Below are 21,277 nucleotides of genomic sequence, written 5' to 3'. Positions count from 1 at the left end.
TGCGTTCTCTAAAATGAATAAAAAAAATTTTAGATAGCTTTTAAGATAAGGAAAATAATTGACATAAAAGTATTATGTTTTTAGAAAAATTAATAAATTTGCCTATAAAATTAACTTTATGCTCGTGTAAATTTTTGAATTTTTTTCACTTATAGTTTTCTGTCCAAAACAAGACTTTAAAAGGTGCACCAAGAAGTGTGCATCGTGCGACTAAAAGGTTTATTCGTGCATCAGGTCCTAGGACCAAACATTTTAAGCTTTTTTTATTTGTTGCTCAATAAACAAATAAGTTGTGCAAATGATCTAAGGTAGTATTACAAAAAAAATTACTGACATTTAAACTAATATTCCTATCATTTTACCTAATATTATAATTTTTTAACTTATGACCTAACTAACCTTATCTTAAAATAAAAAACAAAAAAATTAAAGTTTAACAAAACTAAAAACAAACAAAATAGAAATACTAGCTAATCACAATTGCCTTGGTTTTGCAGCTAAAACTTTTATTGTTGTCTGCTTCTTGAGCTCGCCACACAATACAATAACTTTTATGCCCAAAGTTTAAAATTAAACCGGCAGTATAAAAAAAAATTCAGAAAAATAATGATTTTGTATATATACAAACTAAAATTTCTGCAGTCTATCAGAACTTAAATGTGTGTTATTTTACTAATAGTATTAGATTTTTCAATGTCATACTTTTTGTTTTGATATTTTAACTGGGCTAATAAAAATTCTTATTTTTTATTATGCAATAGTATTATGAAGAGTTGAACTTATCTTCTTATAAGAAAATTGATTAAACCCTGTAACAAGGAGATTGTAATCTATGATTGGTGAAAACAACAAGTCAATCTAAGCAAATATCAAATACTATCAAATTTTCAATAAAAAAATGATTCTAGTACAGCTCTTTGTTGTTTTGTTTTTGTGTTTAAACAATTAGATTTATTTAAATTGGACGTAATAAAGGTGGATATAGCAGAAATAAACTAAGTTTGAAAAAATACTCTGTGTATTCATTATTAGTTTATTGTAGTTTACACTTTTCGTTTATCTTCATTGAATATGATAAAATTTGATTTTAAAAACGTTATCATTTTTTCGTTTAGTTTTATTTTCTTTCATTTTTCATTTCGTTTAATTGATTGTTTTATTACCAAAAATTTAAATATTTAAATGATAAAAAAAATTATGTGTAATAGCTCGTAAAAAAATTATAAGCATGTGGTGTACGACTCGATAACTGAAAGGTTCCTATGTACACCAGGTCCTTAGACCAAACTTTTTGACCGCTTTTTTTATCGTTCAATAAACAATATATAGCAATATCAATTGTTTTTTAATAAAATTATTATTATAAAGTTTACTAAATCCTCAGTTAAAAAGTTTTAAAAGTTTTATAAACTATATTTAATGATCATCGTTATATAAAATAATTGTTTTTACTTAAAACCAAAATTTTTACCGGCTTCTAAACAAAAATACAACAAATAATAAAGAACAATCAAGTAATAAAACTTTTTTACTCGATACTTTTATTTTTTGATAAGAACTTTTATTTTTAAGTAATAAAATTTACAAATCAGTAGTAAATGTTGATTAAGTTTTTAATAAGTTTTTATCGTCAGTGGGAAAATTTTTAAGTCTGCCGACTAAGTTAACAAGAAAAAAAAATTGCGAACCAGGACTTGTTTAGAAAAGAGTGCTAAGTAGTTTTGAAAGATTGTACTAATTTTTTTTTTTTGTAAAATTAAATGAAATTACTGTAAAAAATTAACGATTAGTATTTTATTTAAAAAAAAAATAAATATCTTAATAAAGTTACTTCCATCTCAATTCTGATTAAAATAAAGATAATGGCCAAGTAATTTTTATTTATAACTCATTGTATAAAATTTCAAGCACCTAACTAAAATTGTTAGTAGTAAATATGTCAAAAAAATTATTTTATCTTTCTTTAGTTAGAAATTCCTTAGGTTTCGTTTTTCTAAAATAACTATTTGAATATGACTAAATTTTCCTTTTTTAGTCTATAAGTTTTAAGTAAAAAAACTAAACTTCATTTGGAAAAGAACAAAATTATTTTAAGTTGCACTTTTATTGACTTTATTATAATCAAAACTTACATTAAGTCTTTCAATGAGAAACTAAATATATAAAGTAAAATGCGGTTACTTAAAAATATTTTTACAGACTAAAACTGCATTTAAATAAAAGATTACAAAATTAAATTTAATTTACTTTTGGTTTGAAGTTTTTAATATTCTATCATATACTTCTATCATTATATTACTTTTCTTCAACACACAACCTTCCTTTTTTTTAATATGAAATCATAAAGATAATCTTTTACTTTCTAAATAATTAAACTTAATTTGTTACTGTTCTGCTCGCACAATAAATTAATTGTTTTAAGCTAAGTATTTCAAACTTAGTGCTGCTGACAACTCTTTGTACTGTTTGTACTGTATTATGGTTTTTTTTTCCTTTTCAAAAAGTCTCTCGAATTTCAAAAACTTATTTTGTTTGTTAACAACATATTTCCTTAAAATCTACTTTTGCTCAATGTAAAAACAATTATGTTTTATTATAAGTGGATTTTAATGAGATTTTTTTATTAAACTTAACTATTAGAATGAAATACTAAAAGTTGTAAGTTTTGCAAATATTAAAAATTAAACAAAAACTACTTTAGCTCAACAGTTTCTCAATATTGAAGTCATAAAAATTTAAAGAAAGCTTTTGTCATAATTATTTATATTTTGATAATTTATTATAATTTTATTCTTCTATGCTTCAAAATATTTATCTCTATGATAGTAGTTTTCAATTACGAGTCAGCTTATTTTAACTTTATTAACTAATAAACTTGCTTTAAATATATGTTCGAACGTTCTTCTTTTTTATAATTTCTCGTTTGTAATTTGAACTAAAGTTATTTAGCCTGCTCTGTAATCATAATTTAAATACTTTAAAATTTGCAACCGAAGCATTCGTTGTTTTATAAATTTTAGTTGAGATACCTCTTTTTTAATATTAATATTTCAATTTAATAAAAAAAATTGTTTAGATTATCATAAAATAACAATAAAAACTTCTTTTTTTTTTTTACTAAAGCATATTTCTGACATATTCGCAAATGCTAGGTAATTTTATTAAATCAAGTTCTTTTTTTGGTTATATCTAGTTTTGTCATAACTTCGACATTTTTTTAAAACTTGTACAAACTTGATAAGGTTTGAATAAAGTTGGTTAGGTAACAAAAAAATATTAAGCAATTATTTGTCAAGGTGAGTTAAGGATTCTGATTTAAAGTAAAAATACTTATAAACTACGCTTTAGTAAGGTTGGAAATGTATAACTGTTGTCTTTATAGGTTGTTCAATTTAAGTAGTCATTATTTTTACTTATTCAGTTTTAAGGTTATTATTTTTACTTAAAGAAAAAAAAAAATTCAATTTTCGATTTTAGGCTTGTATATTGAACGATAAAAAAAAGCGCTCAAAAAATTTGGCGTAAGGACCTGGTTGTATTTCTACTTGATAGAATTTAGGCGCGTTACTTTTACTTGATATATTTTGTTTATCAGTAGAATTTAAAAAAAATAATTTATTATTAGTATAAAAGTTTTTAAAGTAAACTTTTACATATAAAAAAAACATTTAAACATCTTCGGCTTTTTTAAATTGATTATTGTCTTTTACTTAAATCTTAATTATTTAGGTATAAGTTTTTCAAGTTAACTTATTTTGTTATATAGATAAAAACTATATAGAGATCTTGGAATTTACTAAATAGTTTTTATTTAATGTTTTTAAAGTTACTTTCTGTTGTGAAGGCTTTTAAAAAAATATTAAAGCACTTAAATTAACCAATACACTTATATCATTTAGACATTAACGTTTTTTCTTTTCACATGAAAGTTGCGTTCAAATAAGCACTGTGTAAGTCTTTACGATTAATAAAATTGTAAAAAAAATATTACTAAGTTTAAGTCATATAACATACTTTATTGTTTTACAGTAGTTTTCTAATAAAAAAAATTTTGATCGCAAAAAAGAACTTCTTTTTTTTATCAAAAAAAATTATTCTAATAAAGGCTTTATCAGTGTATTAAGTTATATGACCTAATGTAGGTAGTAATTTTCGTTCTCTACCGCAGTCTTTCTGTTGGGTACATTAAAAATTGTTTCTAGAAACTTAATCTACTTTTACTTAAAGTACACTTTTGTAAAAATAAATATACAAAATTTTGTTGTTAGAATAAAATTGTTCAGTTTTTATGATGAAAAACTAACTAAACCAACTATTCATATTATTAAATAGTTTTTGAATTAATCAAAAATAGTTATAAGTTTTATACTACAACTGATTGATAAGCATTAAAAATTCTTTTTTTAAGTTGAATTAAAGAAACAATATGATTGATTTAACAGTATGTATTTTGATGTGTTGAAAAAGACTAAATTTTTGATGCTCGATTAGCTTTTTTATATAATTTTGATTTTTAATAGTTTACATAATTTAAAACTTTTTATAAAATTTTTAAACTTATCTAACTTTTATTTCGTTTTTGTTTAAAAGAAATTAGACGTGTACTTTTTTGTAATTTTTTGCAGTATTTGTTCATACAAATTACAAAATTTTTTGAACTTTATTAAAAAATTATTAATAAATTTTTTGATACTTTTAATTAAAAATGTTATAAGTAATAAAAAAACAGTGACAACTTTTAGTCTTAATTTTATTAGACATTTTGTAAGTTTAACTTGTATAATGAAGCTTTGTAAGATACTACATTCAAATTTATTTTGTGAGCTTTAATATTACCATTGACCATGAGTGTTTTGCAGTTTAAAATAATAAATTTTTCATGCAACTTTTTTTGTTGAAAATATATTTTAAAAACAAATTAATCTTTCTAAATTAATTTTTTAATTTTTTGAAATTTATATATTTTATTACTATAGAAATTATAACATATGAAGTAAATATTTCAAACTTACGACAAACTTAATTTTTTAATACCTAGTAATAACTGTTTATAAGTCTCATAAAAATTTAAAAAAAATTGTTGTACTAATGTTAAATTTTTCTGCCCTTAAAATATTTACAAAGTATTTTTAAATTTTTTAATATTTATTTTGTTTTTTAATTTTTCATAGACACTTTTTTACGTACTTATTTACTTAGTATTACTTAACATTTAATTTTTTGTAAACACGAAGTCTTAAATCTCTAAATGCGTTAACAAACATAAACAATACTTATTTTAACTCAAACGTATTATAAAAGTATTTTATAGAATTGGGGTCTAATTTTTACATTTTTAATATCACATTTTTAAAGTACTATATTTTACCAGTTAAGCAGAAAAACTAATCTTTAAAAGCAAATAGCTGTAGAATACTGACTTTTCTAAATATTTTATAAACATTTAATGGTTACTTATAAAAAATAAATACAAAGGTTATTCTAATAATCCCTTAAAACTATAACAAAACTTACAAAAACGTCGCTGTTTGTATTTATAAAATTAAAAAGGTCTTTAATAGATTTAAATTAATATTCTAAGTTTGTTTATAAAGTTTGCTTAGATTTCTAGTTAAAAAAAACAAAATAGCAAAGTACTTAAGAAATTTTTTTACTCAAAAAAACTACAATTTAAAAAAACTTAAGCTTACAAAAATAAAACATTTTGAAAAGTATTTAAGTAGGATTCATATTTTATTTTTGCCTGAAAAGGTCGCAATCTCTTGCCAACGAAACCGGTCGCGAATAAAATATACAATTTGCATAAATCTATTTAAGTAGGATTTAAGAAAATAAAAACAAATTTTTTTATTATAAAAAATACACACTTTACAATAACTTCATTAGGCTTATTATTGGTATAAGTTCTTTTAACTAGCATATAAACATTTACATTAATGAAGTATGCTTGGTACAAAAGATATATAAAAAAAAGGTCAATTTTTGTAATAACAGTAATGTTTGCGTTAAATTAATACTTTAAGCACTTTTAAAACTTGCTAATATTATACACTTTTAACCGATTTAAAAACACTCTTTAATATATCAATCCATTTCAAGATATTTAAATTTAACAAAAAGATGTGTTAAGATTCAAAAGTGACAGTGTTACTTAATTACATTTAAAATTTCACTAAATAACAATATTTACAAAGCTTTTCGGCGAAGAAAGAAGAATTAAAAACTTAGTATTAAAGGTATCAAAGTTACATTCGGTGTAATATCAACTTATGGTAAAGTTTTCTGTTTATTTCGAAAAAAAAAACACTGTTATAAGGAAAATAGCAATACTAGTAAACAATAATTAAAATAAAAGATTGTTAACAAATACTGGTAAATAAATCTCATTCCTTAAAAAAATTACTTTATATTTCCTCTTAAGATAACCTTCTACAAAATTTTCAACCTAAAGTGTTTTTTTTACTAAACGTTTCATTTCAAGTAAAACTAAAAAGAAAAAGAAAAAAAAAACATAACCATATAAGCGATAGCTTTTCAAAAGTACTTAAAGATATTTTCTATTAAAAATGAAGTATTTTATAAGAATTCTCTTTTAATTATTGACTTTTCACAAATTTTTCTACTTCATTTTCAAACCTTGGCAGTAATTTTGTTCGCATTGTTGTGACGTCATAAAACTTTTCATAAAAGTACAAATTTTCACACGTGTTACTTTTTACTACGCTGTTCTTTAACACATGCTCATTGACTCTTTTTTTCAAATGCTTGTTGTAGTTTGTCTTCATCATATCTAAGTTGTAGTTTCTGTACAAACTTTGTTAGTCAAGCTTTTACTTAAACATTTTACTTGGCCTGAAAGCTGTTAAAAGGATTATCAGAATTAGTAGTTATAATGTTTTAATGGTTATTTTAAGGCTAAGTTTGTTTTGTTTAATAAAACTTACAAAATTATACTTACCTCATCCAGCTTTCATAACTTTGTACTACAAAACACTTGTCTTCAATTGTTGACACTGCAACAGAATCAACATGAGTAGATATGTATAACTCACGTTCCCTTGCCAACTTGCTTTTAACTTTTTGTTTTTTTATTTTGGTTTTTCCTCTGTTGTTTTCTTTTTTTTCGTCTGAATAGCAACTCCTCGTTCTTAATTTTATTGTTGTATTTAGAAAAAAAAACATTTTTTTGATTGTTAGCAAAATGAATTGTATTAGCTACAACTCTCTTAAAAAAAGAAATAGTTTTAAATACAATTAACTTAAAAAGTTAAAAAGATTATTTTGGTTATTAAGGTTTTTATTTATTCTGTTTCTAATAAGTATTTTATTCGATAAGTTTAATGAACTAAAAAAACAATTTGTAAGCTCATTGATTTATGATAGTAAAAGTACTTATTAATTTTGCAATTTTTTACTAAAAATTTAGTTTATGATTGTAACCTAAGTAAACTATATACAAAAATTTGATTACAACTACTTTTTTATATATTTACAATAAAAATTACTAGTAAAAAAAAAAAGCAAAAAATATATAAATGAGAGTATAGTTTTAATATTCATAAATATTTTTTTGAAAATACTTTATGTTTTGTGAAAAACTATGTATATACTCAAATTAATTTTATATCTATAAATTCATGCTAACTGATAAAACCAAATGACAGAAACTTGAAGTTTTTCTTGACTATTTTTCCAAATAGCGTTTACTTTTCCAATAAAGTAGTTGTTATCATGCGACTTAATTTTTACACAGTCATAAAGCTTAACACAAGTTTCATCTTCGTCAGTTACATTCTTAACTTGTGGGTAACATTTTCTTAGTGTATAGCTTTTTGTTTCCTATTTTTTACGTCTAATTTTAACGACTTAGTTAAAGACTTTCTACACGCTTAGAACTAAATTTATACCATTTTAATTTGTACATTATAATAATTTTTCATTGTGAAACGAAAGCTAGTTAAGCAAAAAACTAATAAAATGTTTTATTACTTGCTTATTTATGAATAAAATGTTTATAAGAAATAATAACTTTATCAAAAACAAGTTGTGTGTACTGAGTTCCTTGAGCAACCCAGTTCTTATTTCCACTATCACAGTTTTCTTCTTTAATATATGACTTGTCTTTTTTTATACTTTTTTTAAATCTATTTTTCTTCGTTTTATAACTATCCTAAAGTTTTAAAATATTTAAAAACTATGTTGAATGATGTATACAGGCTTTTCGATTAATATTTGAAAACATTAGGTTCTATATATATGTAATGAAATGGATTATAATTAGTTTTCTTTTATTTAGCTTATGAAGTTTTTTTTTTATACTACAATTAAATTTTAAAATTTTAGAGTTCTCTACAACACAAACTCTAAAATTCAAGAAAATGATTGTATAGTTTTAAGTCAACCGACCTAAATTTTATTATCGTTTTTTATAAATTATGAGTTAATAAGGTTTTACAATAACAACATTTGAAAATGCAGAACAAAAAATTAAAACTCAGTGTAAACTGGTTTAATTAGCTTGTTAGAACTAAACTACGAAATGAAAACAATTGTGATAATAAAAATCTAATAAAAAATTTTTAGAACACAAAAACTATAAAAAATTAACTATACTTAAAAACTTGAAATAGGGAAAAGCACTGTATTTGACACTAGAGGTAGTATTGAGTAATGAAACGTATTTGATAATAAGATTTTAGCAAGCAATTATTTTAAATAACTTTTTAAACTTTAAATTCAGCTTAAAAACAGACTTATTTACTTTAAACTAGCTTCTTATTTTTACGGTTTTGAAATAAGTCATATATTAAAACAAAGTTTAGTTTATTTTTCAACTATAATTAATACTTTATAAAACAAGTTAACATAAAAGTTTAAAACTGACGAAGTATTGTATAAAATAAATCTTTTATTTAGTGAGTACTTTTTTGGCAACAATTTTGTAATATACTTAACTGTTTATAAAACATCGAAAACTATCAATACATTATGTGTATTTTAACATAATTAAAAAAAGAGAAACAAAACACTTAATTTAGTTCTGATAAAACATTGAAACTTACAGTTTAAATTTTAAATGTTAACTTTGTATATTTCGTTCATTTTAAATACTGAGCTGATTGCATAATACTATCATATTATACTGAAATATTTTTTATTAAAATATTCAAAAGGAGCTTATAGAGTTTAATGTATACATATCACAAGTTTTTCTCAGATAGTTAAATTTTGTATGTATTATTTATAAGAAGAAAAATTGTACATGTGAAAAATTTTAAAGCCACAAAAAAATATTTTTTCTAATGATAAAACTTCGCTAACCAGTTTTTTTATTTTTTGAACACTTTCATAATATTTGACAATATAGACTTTTGTTTTTTTAACCTTAAGTGTACTAAAATTGGCGGTGTCGTTTTTGAAACATTTTTTAAACTTTAGTTCTTTTTTGTATAGGTCCTGCTTTTCTGAAATAGGTTGTTAATAAAGTTTTTGAACTGACATTTTGATAAACATGTTTTAGTCATTATCGGCAAAAAAAAATAGATTTCTTATCAAATACTTATTTGTTAAAAGTACTATATATATTTTTTGAAAAAAGACTACATTAACATATTCCTGATAATAAAGGTAAAGTCAAGTTAAAAATTTTAAAAACAATAAATAGTTCAGTTTATAAAAAGTTTAATTTTTTTTTGCATCTTACAACCTAGGACTAAACATCTTTTTTATAAATTGTATAATTAAACTAATCTAATTATAAGTTAGCTTTCCAAAATACACTAGTATATAAATGATTTGTTTTTTTAATTTAAGACGATTATTGAATTCATTTATTGTTTTATGATACTTTTGTGACAAAAGCAAGTTTAGTTAAATAAAACGCATGTTAATTAATTAAGATAAAAACAGTATAAACAAGTTATATAAAATTTAGCTAGTTTAAAAGACTGAAATATTAATATATTTTCTGTAACTAATCTATAACACAAATCTAATGCTTTGAAAATCAGCCTCGTATAAAATAAAACAGACAGACTGAAGAATTTAGAAAAATAAATTATCAATTTAATAACACTTTTACTCTTTTGTTCTAGTTTATAACTTTGCCACCGATTGAAAAACTTATTAAAAAAAAAATTATTTTATTTAATTTTGTAAGAAACTTATTTAAAAAACTTGTACAGTTTTTTACATATTACAACTCGTCTTTTACATATTACGATCGATAAAGGCAAAAAAATCACAAAGAACTTCACACAACCAAGGGAAGATTTGAGACACTTAAAACTAAAATATTCTTACTGTTACATATTACATAAAGGCAAATGTTTAAAAATTTTCTTTTTAAGCTTAGCTAAAAATTTTTCTTTAGTTTTTAATTAAAATAACTGCACTAAGACTAACGTATAACTAGAAGTATTTCTAAAATGATAAAAGAAAACTAAGAACAAGTAAGTGATAATAGCGCTAAAAGTATAAGCAAAATGCATAACAATAAAACTATAAATAAATATTCAAAACCAACTAACCCTAATAGTAATAAGTTAAGTAATATGCCTAAAACATGTAATTGCCGTAAATTAAACAAAGATAACTGCCCATTAAAAGGTAATTGTTTAATTAAAAATGTAATTTATAAAGTTAAAATTGAAAGTAAGGGCCCAGATAAAATTTATATCGGAAGTACAGCAGGTAGTTTCAAGGATAGATATGCTAACCATAAACATACTTTTAAAAATATAAATAAAAAACAAAGCACGCGTTTATCGGATTATGTCTGGAGCTTTTTTCACAGGTACGGTAAAAGGCCAAACATGGAGTGGAGTATTGTTTCAAAGATCAAACATGCATCCAACGGAGTAAGTAGAATTTGCCCAACTTGCAATACAGAAAGAGCAGTAATTGCAGCAGAAGATAAAGACCTACTTCTGAATAAGCGGCAAGATTTATCGAATATTTGTCCCCACAACCGACGATTCTACTTTAAATAACTCTGTCTACTTATGTACTAATTTATTTAACAACACTCACAATACAATTACATACACTTGCAAGCTTAATACTTCATGTTTTTAAGCTGTATAAATTATTGACCAACTTGTTAAATTTATTATGACGTAAAATTTCTGCACAACTCAATTTAATTTTCATTTTAAAAACTTGCCTATTCTTAGAGCTTTTTGAGGTTAGTGCCTACTTTTATTAAATTTGTATTTTTTGTAGACAATTTTATAATTTTATGTTTTTATCCCAAACTTTGTTTTTAAACCATAAAGTTCATTTATAGTTACTACCTACATAAACACTATACATAATTATACATGCTTTTTCTGCTTTTTTTCTAATGTGTGTTAATATTTTATAGACTCCGTAGATCTGTTCTTAAATTTATTTGAGAGCAGTGAAACGCCGTTAGTTGAAATAAAGTTTTAGCACAAGAACATCTGTGGTATATATTCCGATAAGCTTAGCTTATCAGGATCTCCAGGATTTAACGCCTTTTAACGTTACATCTTACATTAAGAAATGTATTTTTGGTTAGTTTTCAAATGTAATCGGTAGCATTTAAAGACTGGAAAAATTTGTTTACAAAATTAAACTTCAAATTGATAATCTACTAGTAACTAGTTAAACTGCTTATCGTTTACCGTAAAAATGTTTTGTAAAAATTTACTAAATATTGTTAATGTAGATAACCTACTTTAAAATCATTGCTATCATAGTATTACTACATATTTTTCCCTTAATCAAAATTTTTATTAAACATAAAGTTATTAAAACTAACTTTTCGCAAAAATAAAGTATTCTTTTAATTTTTATATTTTTCATATTTACGTAGACATATAAGTTAACTCTTATATAAATTTTAATTTATACCAGAGGTAAAAGTATATTTAATTTTACAATTTTAACTATGTTTAAAGTTATTAAAACCTTGAAAAAAAATACTGTAAACATTAAGAGATTCCAGTGTTACAGAAACACTTATAAAAAAATTATTATTTATTAATGTTTAAAAAGATATTGAGTTTTTTTCACAGTTTAGCACAGTGTATTCACTTATCTGACTTATTGTGCACAAAAATGTTGATCAAAAGTGAAAATAGTTTTTAAGTAGGTTTATATTTTACCTTTTTACAAACAGTTTTTCATAGTTAAAAAGAAATCTCTTTCATTTTGTATAATAACAGATAAGAATAAACTTTAATAATTATAATTTTCCTAAAAAACAAATAGTTATGTTGTTACATGGTCGGTAGTTTGAATAATTTAATTTAGTAGTATCTATGCATACACTCATAAGGTTTAGAATTTACTAGTTTTTTTAATTATAGTTTATTAAAAACCAATTAAGATTAATGTTTAGTATAACTACAGCTTATGTTTTATCACTAATTACAAATAAACGTCAAATATAATTTTAATAGAGAAAACTCACTAAGCTAAATTTAAAAGACTACTATGTTAAAACTTTTAGTATTAACTTTTTTTTTCCTACTTTAATATTTCAAATAAACTTTAAGACTTTTTTTTCAAACAAAGTTATAATTAGTATAACGAATGAAAATAATTATGACGTTTCAGTTAGTTTAATTATTCATTGTGTTCGTCTCTAAATATACACAGAAGTTTTTACTAACCGTATACAAAAATAATTACCTTTTAACACAGTTTAAAAGATTATCAACGTATAAACAATTTTTCATTTACTTTATGAAGTTATTTTTGTTTTTCTTCAATTATCGCACACATTTTAAGGTATAAAGTTTTAAAGTTTAAATATAGGTAGAAAATAAAGATAAATCAAACTTTTGCTTTCGAAACCTTTTTATGAAAGCATTTTAAGTAATTATATAAATTGAATTTTTTTTTTTAATATTTATATTAAAAAAATCTAAACTAGTTTAAAAAAAACTATATCTTACCAAAAAAATGTATTCTCATAAATCTAAAAATAATTTATCTCCTATTAAAAAACATATTAAACATTAAGAGTTTTTTTCTATCAATAACTTTTACCAGCCTAGTTATAAGGTTTAAAGAAAATTTAGATAGAGTTAAGTTTGAAACAATGAGTCTTGTTTTGTATTATAACAGACATGTTCTAAAGACAAACTTGTAATTATTTTTTTTATTAAGTAGTTTAGTTACGTAAATTTATGTAAGTATCTATTTGTAATATATTCATTATTATAAGCTTAGATTTTTAATGGTTTCTAATGTAAACTGGTGTTTTGATTTATTAAAATTATAATAATTACTTTTAAATATAAAATGTTGCAAAAATATTTTCAGGTTTGTTTTCAAACCAAACTTATAAAAATGTAACTTGAAATCATTTGTTTAAATTTAATTAATCTGTAATATATAGTGAAATTTTATACTTGACAATATCTTTGACTTAATAAAAAATGCCTAAAACTATACGCTAAGTGTAAACACATACTTAATTTACTGAAAAAACTTAAAATTATCTGCTAAAGTGTTCTGTTATACTTTCTATAGTTATTTGTAAACAAACTAAAACTTCTTAAATATATTAGTATAAATACTCAATAATATTTTGTATAAGTACAACAAAATAATATTTTTAATCCAAGTATTAGTTTAAAATATTTAACAAGTAATTGTTTATTAAAGTCGGACATTTAAATAAAACATGTTTACACTCACGAAAATTTTATATATACATTATATTTTAAGCAACCATTTGAAATTTAGAAAATAAATTAAATTTAACCTTTTGTTTGAACAGAAAGTGTCACAGCATCATCTGTTTTTCCGTTTAGGTTATCAGGCTCGTTATTTTTAACATTAAATTCTTCATTTTTGCTACTGAGCTGTTTATAAGGAGGTACTTGAGCTATGGGTTTAGTTACATTCAAAAGTCCAGATTTAGAAACTGAGTGAGATGATTTGAAATACTTTATTGGTTGCACAAAATTCTGCGTAAAGGTAAGACCGGGTTTTTCAAAGGGTTTGTGTGCATATTTAGAAAGTTTTATCATCGGTTTCACTGCGACTACTGGACGCGAAGCGTTGTTTTTTGTATTTATTGATTGATTAAGAAAGTTCGAACGTTCTATTGAAAGCTTGTTTAACATTGTTTTGTTATGAAATTCGGACTTCTTTTTTGGTTTTCTAAAACTGTATTTTGATATAAAACTTTACAAATCTTTCTATTTAAACAGTTTTTGAAAAGACTATTATCAAATCAGTTGTTGATTTTTTTAAAACTTTAAAATTTATGCTACATATATAAAAAATCTAAGTTATAAAATAAAAGATATCAACTTAACTTGACTGGATAGTTTAATATAAATTCATTAAATGTACAAGACTTTCTTAAGGTAAAACAGTTACAAAACTATTTAAGTAAACAAACTTTAAAAATATGAAAAAAGTGTTTTTATAACTTTGATTTCTATTTAGAAGTTAATGCTTTTTTTAAATAAACTTAGTTTTATGATAATGTTTTTTTTTAATATTTTTATTTTGAGAAGCTTAAAGTTATTAAATAACATGTTAGATATTATATACTTATTATACTAGCAGCAAAAAACATAAAGTAAAAAGTAATATTTTATTATCGTATGTTCGATAAATTAGTATAAATCTTTTGTTGAATTATAATAAAAAATCTTAATTTACTGTTCAAAGTTGTAGAACTTATACTAAAAGTAAGACAAAATAAAACAGAAATTAAGCAGTCTATTTTATCAATTATCAAGTTAGAATACCAAAAGATTATTTGCTATTTTGAACTACTATCAGATTCTAGTGTTTTGTGAGTTAATAAAGAAATCTTGTAAAGTAAGTTCAAAATTAGGCACCTGCTATTACCAGAAAGTTTCAATTTTTTGTAGTCTGTTTGGTAATCATCTTCCATACAAAATTTCATCAAAGTGCTGGCATTTGTTGACGCGGCTCGCTTCGGACGATCGCGCGTTTCCATTATTTTTTAAACGTCCCTGATATAAAAATTTTTGATTTTTCTCAATACTACTAATTATAAATAATAAATTGCAAAGTTTAGAAAGTTTTAAACTTCTATTTTTAAACTTCAACTACATAGTTCATGCATTGTAAATTTATCATTTCAAAATGTTTTTTTTTTATTCAATTGAAAGCCATAGTTGCTAAAAATTAGATGTCACTGTAAGCCTTTTTAACTATGCATAAAATAATAGCAATGCTTATAAAAGCATAAAGAACTAAATTTTTTTGTTTAAATAAAAACTATGGTATATCTTTTTTTTACTATGAAAGTTTTAGAATAAGAGGTTATTAGTAGTACATTTTATTTTTATATACTATTTTATTTTTTAAAGATATAAAGCTATAATATACTTTTTTTGTAGCCTACTTAACATAATACAAATGTTACAAAAAGTATAAAGTTGTTTAGCTCGAGTAAAAATGTTTTAACATTAAAAATTAAAATAAAAAGTTTTACAAAATGTATAAAAATTAAAAAAAGTATGTATTCATGTACATGTTAAACAAACTTAGAATATTGAAATTTTATAATACTAATAATTTACTAAAAATTTTATTACAAATATCAACCTAAACAAAACTTGGCATAGTTTAAAAACATGAAAATCTAAAATAAATACTGTTTCTTAAATTTTCATGTTCACTTACTTTAAATGCTTTAAATATTTACAATTTAGACTAGCATTCATTTTATATTTAAAATATTCTGGTAAACTAAATATATGTAGTTGTATGTATTTGTTTGTTAGGCTTGCAAAAAACAAACTAAACTTAGATTAAGTACGTAAATATAAAATGATTTAACAAGTAGTTTGAGCATTTTTTATCGTTATAAGTTTTCTTCTTATAACTGTTCGCTTTAAAAAAAAGGTCAATTAATCATTTTATATATTTGAGTAGACAAATATTTTTTACTAATGTACCAAAATCTAATCATTTCACAAAATTCTAAACTAACACTTTTAAAGAATAAGCATTCAAACTAAAGGGAATGTTTAAGTTTATCGAACTTAAATATTCTACTAACTTCACCAAACATTAACACAAATGACTAGCCGATAAAGCAAATGTTGAAACTTTTTTTCTTGTCGTAAACTCTCTCAAGTGTATAACTCTCTCGTATACACACTGAATATTCAATAAAAAAACATAGCTTGTATTGTCAAAACGTTTTGTAAGTTTTAAATGTTATGTAATAAGTTAAGTTTTAGTAATTAAAGCAGTTAAGCAAATATTTTTGCTTACTTTAAATAGATACATTTTAGATAACTTATTGTTTCCTAAAAATTCATACTCTGATTTTAATATAAATTTCATTAAAAAATCTTTTTTTAAACTTCTCTCCTTACCGTATATTTTGAACTTTTTATATAGAGATAGCGAAAAATTAAAGCATAAAAAGAACTAAAAATTTAAAACAGGTTTTTTGAATTTTCATAACTTTACAATTCATTTCTAAATGTTTATACTTTGGTTTACTGTTGTTCTGAATTTTCAAATTCATAAAATAACAACAGTCGTTTAGCTAACAGATAGGTAAGTATGTCTTTTTAAGATCTTGGAAATTTAAATTTCCAAAGTATTTATTAAACAGAATAAAACATATTGTTTTTTTATTCAACACCTAGAAGTTTTTACAAGTTAATATAAAATAACTTCTCATATGAAACTACTTCTGTTTTTTTTATGTATTATAATTGCATCATACTAATAAAAAAAAAGTAAACAACCCCAAAGTGGTACAATGTAAGTGTAATGCATAATTCAAGTTTGCCAGACTTTATTAATCTACATGACAGTCGCACTTAAATGAAAATTAATGAACAAATTTAGTTTTTAAAAGTTAGTTACTTGTGAAATATAATTAGTTTTGAACAAAATGACTACGTTTTTGTAGTTTTACAATATAAAAATGTGTTTTGTTTAAAAATTAGATTCGCAATATGTTGCATTAATTTAATTAGTATTAAAGATCGTGAAGTTAAGTTCATAGTTTGGAAATAAATTTAGTATTAGTTGTTTTTTGTTGAAGGTATTGTATGAACTTTTTTTTATTATTTTTATTGTAAATATTACAAAGTTTCTTTCATGTAGAAAATTTTTTCTGCTAGTTAACGCTAAAAAAAAATTGTGTAGAAAAGCTACTTTATTTTTTTTGCAAATCGCAATTTATTGTATTGTTACAGAAACTAAAATTTCTGAATAATACATTTATTTGTTTTTTATCTTTAATAAACTCTCGTCCTGTATCATAAGTTATTAAGTAATTTCATAACATGTTTTTAAATAAATAAAAAACTATGCATAATCAACTCTATTCAACAAGTTTATAAAAATTTTCGTTAAGCTCATGTTCAGATGAAAATTATTAAAAACTAACATATTTAATTAAAAATACAGTTATTAAACTTAGTTAAAAACAGTTGCGTAATAAAAAACAAAAATAAAACAGGTTTCCTTTAACTTAATTATTATTAGCACTAAATTAAATTAATATTTGACGATTTAAAGTTGAATATAAAAGAAATTATAAAAGAAAAACATTTTTAAGGTTTAGGATTTTCATCTAACAAAAACTAAACATTTAAAAAAACTATGTTTTTACAGTCTTAAGTTATACACATCTTGCTGCTGATTTTCGGCTAGCAAGTTCTGATAAAGAGCGATTCTAGAACTAAGAATTGGTATATATTTCTAGCTCTAGATAACTTTTTAAATCTGCTATTTATGTAATTTCTTGCACAAGTAAGATTACTATGGAAGTGTTTGTGAATCGATAATTGTTCTCTTTTAGGCTTTTACTCGCCAATTAAAACTAACTTTTTCTGATTTTTCATTACATGATGTTTTCGTCTTATATAAACCGTTGAGATGTACGACCTACAATTAATTTTGAATAAAACTGATTATATCTAAAACCAATCAGTTCAGAACAATATTTTGTTCAACACAAACAAAGTAAACAAATATCTGCTCGGATAATTAATTCTACAATAGAGTTGGAAAAGGTGAAAAACATATTTATCTTTTTTTCTCAATTCGGACATATATCTAAAGTCACTTTCTGATCCTAAAACAGTTAAGTAAAATAACTCGAAGAAGTTTAATAAGAATTGTTGTAGATCAAGTTAATTCATTTTGTTTTTTCTTAAAGTTTAATTTTTTCATTTTTGACTTTTACATTTGAACTAAATCTGCTTCCTAATTCTATATAACTTTGATTCAATCATTACAAACATTCGATATATAATATACATGTTGCATCGAGTTTCTGTGACTTTTATCGCCTTCACCGTCGTTAAGTTTTATTAAATTTTATTGATTCACTAACTAATGGTTAATGTTTTATTTTTGTTCAAAATAGACTACATAAAAACTAAATTAATGTTTTTTTGCGGTACAAATTAAATAGTTTAAATAGCCTCATTTACATTGTGACGTAATTATCAGTTGCAATGTATGTATTTTTCATTAGTTAACAACAATAAAATTTGAATCATTTATCTTTCCCATTAACGTGAGTTGTTTGTTTATATCATGAGTTGTTGTTTTGTCGTGTAATTTAGCTTACTTTACTTATTTTAGACTTAATAATCACAAATGTTATATAGTTTTATAACAGTCGGATTTAATATTAAGTATTTTACCTATTAATAACTATTATCTGTAGAAAATATCTTATTTTAACGAAAACATGTATACACCTACTTTATTCTATGCTTCTATTCTCTCATTACAGTAATTATTTTTTTTACAGAACCCAGTTGAAGTGTGTTGATTCGTTGACACACAGAAACATATGTTGGTAGAATAAAGGAAGATTACTGTATAATTTGTTTTTATCAACAAGAATAACAATGTAATCTACAAGTATGCATTTTATTTGAACAAACATTCGTGGGTAGAACAAATAATAGTTATATAAACAGAGCAGATCAAAATCTACAAAAAAATTATTCAACAAAATTCTCAATTAGTTAAATGATTGGGCAAGTGCAGAAACTATTTTAACTAATTAAGCAGTTGGTTAACATAAACAGTTGATAAACAGTTTGGATTACTTTAAAAAACACAAAGTGGATAACTTTAAAACGATATCGAAATGAAGTAATGATTTTTATCTAAAAAACTTGGAGGCAATTTACATTTTAAGCCTGAAACCCGAAACTTTTTTACTTATTTTTTATGTTTTTTTTTATGTCATATATTTTTTTACTGTGGTGCAAAAATGACCCTTTGTGCAAAAATGATCCTCCGTGCAAAGGTGTCTTCGTCCAAAAGTGACCCTTCGTGTCAAAGTGTCTTTGTGCAAAAATATATTCGTGCGAAAAAGTCTTCGTGCATATTTGACCTGTTTTCCTAAAATATATATATATGCTGGGGATGAGCAACATATGCCTGCGGATAAGATCCAGCCCGCAGCAATGCAGAAACCTCTGGCTTGCAAAGTTTTTTTAAACAACTTTTAAAGTTTTTGAAATTAATTAAAATTGAGCTTTTTCTGCACAGTTGTTTTCAAGTGTGATACTACTTTAGTAATACTTATTAAATAATCAATCAAGGTTTTTATTTAAAAACTAATAAAGAAATATTGTAGCTTTCAGAAATTAAGCAGTCTGCCAATGTTTTCTTGTCTACAAAAATATTTTCTTGTAAATCTTGTCCACCGATTTTAAAAATTTCCCACTTCTAATAAAGGTTGTAGAAAATTCTAAACCTTATATTCGAAATTTAGTTTAGCATTAAAAATTTTCAAATATTTTTTGTTATCCTGATCCGGTAGGTTTTATAGTTTTATCGTAATAGAATATGTTTCACTCTAAGTGGGTACCCTACTGATAAAATTACTTTCAGTGTTAAAAAAGAAAAAATCATAAATACATTTAACGAATTTCAAAATTAGAATTTAAAAAGTATTCTGCTTATCAAAAATGGATACTATGGCCTCTAAAGACTTTTAAAATATTAAGTACTAATGATTTTAGTTCTAGAAAGTAACGCATAATCCTTAAAATCAGTTTTACAAAAAAGTAATTTAGTAGCTTTGCTTTTATTTTGGCAATTTTAAAAGTCTAAAAGCAGTACTTCAATAGTAACATTTTAATGTTTAAGGAAAGTATTTCTTTATTTTTTCTAATATGACTCACTTTTTTTTAAGTTTGTTTTGTTGGTAAAAGTAAAGACGAGCTCTAATATATATTTATAAGTTAACCAAAAAATGAACAAAATCTGTGATTTAAATTTCTATAAGAATGAACTTCAAAGCTGATAAGACTTTGAAAGTATGTTGTAAAATAAAATAAATCTCACAATTAATTGTTAAGTTATACTTTTATTTTTATGTAAAAGCTGTTCTGTCAACTAAAAGACAAATTCTTCTTTTTAGTAGTTTCAAAAGTTTTCTTTTTGTGTACCTGTGCTCTTTAAAGCCTTTGTTCAAATTTTGCGAACTAGAACCTTTTATGTGAACTACACACCAATATACGAAATAAAATTAAGCCATAATTTTCTGTTCATTTAAAAATTAGAATTTTCTATAGTAAAATTATAAATTGTAAGTAATCTATACCAAACAAAATATATTAGGTGTACCATTTTATAATGTTTTCTGTTATAAAAAATATTTGTTTTCTTTAAAAACTGAAATACTCCTTTTGCAGTCTAGCTAGAACAGCGGTTCTTAGCATTTTTTTCATGTGTTACCCTTTTTTGAAAGTTTATTACAAAGTTACTCCTTTTTGAAAAGTTATTACCAAGTTTATTCACAATATACAAAGTATTGTTTAATTTAGATGAAAAAAAAAAAAATTGTTTAAAGTAAAAAATCGTAAAATTTACAAAGTTTAACAATAACTTATAAACTAAAACAAAATTAACAAACATTAATTTACATAACCTGTAATAAAGTAAATTTACACCCTAAAACAAGGGAATTTACCCCAGGGATAAATTTACCCCAGGTTAAGAATCGCAGAGCTATATAATTTACCCAACGCTAATAACCACTAATTCGATTTATTTTGGAAAATAAAAATATCTTTAATTGTAAAACAGTACTAATCCTCAGGATAGTTTACCAAATCCTAGTTATTACTTACTTATTTTTGTTTTGAAATGTTTTAATGTGACTTTAAATTAATTTTATAGCGCATTAACAGTTTCTAGCAACTCATAAAAAGCTACAACATAAACAAAGTTATAAGTAAGTAAATGACAATTTTTATATGTTGAGAATACTTTATATACAACAGAATAAAGAAATTAAAACGCAAAAATT

The 21,277-nt window shown here is 23.0% G+C and overlaps 1 protein-coding gene across 2 annotated transcripts; it reads right to left on the bottom strand.

Moving 5' to 3' along the window:
- Nucleotides 1-6,203: 6,203 nt before the first annotated feature.
- Nucleotides 6,204-16,031, bottom strand: LOC145839225 (uncharacterized). Of its 2 annotated transcripts, none has more exons than XM_082946831.1 (8): nt 15,959-16,031; nt 14,835-14,972; nt 13,742-14,148; nt 9,322-9,464; nt 8,030-8,170; nt 7,646-7,839; nt 6,959-7,147; nt 6,204-6,804 (listed from the first exon to the last, which is right to left on the bottom strand). In XM_082946831.1, the coding sequence occupies exons 2-8, from the start codon at nt 14,954-14,956 to the stop codon at nt 6,597-6,599; spliced, it is 1,404 nt and encodes a 467-aa protein (XP_082802957.1). In that variant the 5' UTR covers nt 14,957-14,972; nt 15,959-16,031; the 3' UTR covers nt 6,204-6,596. The 2 variants fall into 2 exon arrangements, with proteins under 2 accessions (XP_082802957.1, XP_082802963.1); XM_082946837.1 differs by having other exon boundaries at nt 13,742-14,142.
- Between the last annotated feature and the right edge of the window lie 5,246 nt (nt 16,032-21,277).

This window comes from Thalia democratica, chromosome 1, assembly GCF_965202585.1.
Source record: "Thalia democratica chromosome 1, ktThaDemo2.hap1.1, whole genome shotgun sequence".
Classification (NCBI taxonomy): domain Eukaryota; kingdom Metazoa; phylum Chordata; class Thaliacea; order Salpida; family Salpidae; genus Thalia; species Thalia democratica.
The sequence above is the reverse complement of the archived record's forward strand: the minus strand, read 5'-3'. Positions and strand labels throughout refer to the sequence as shown.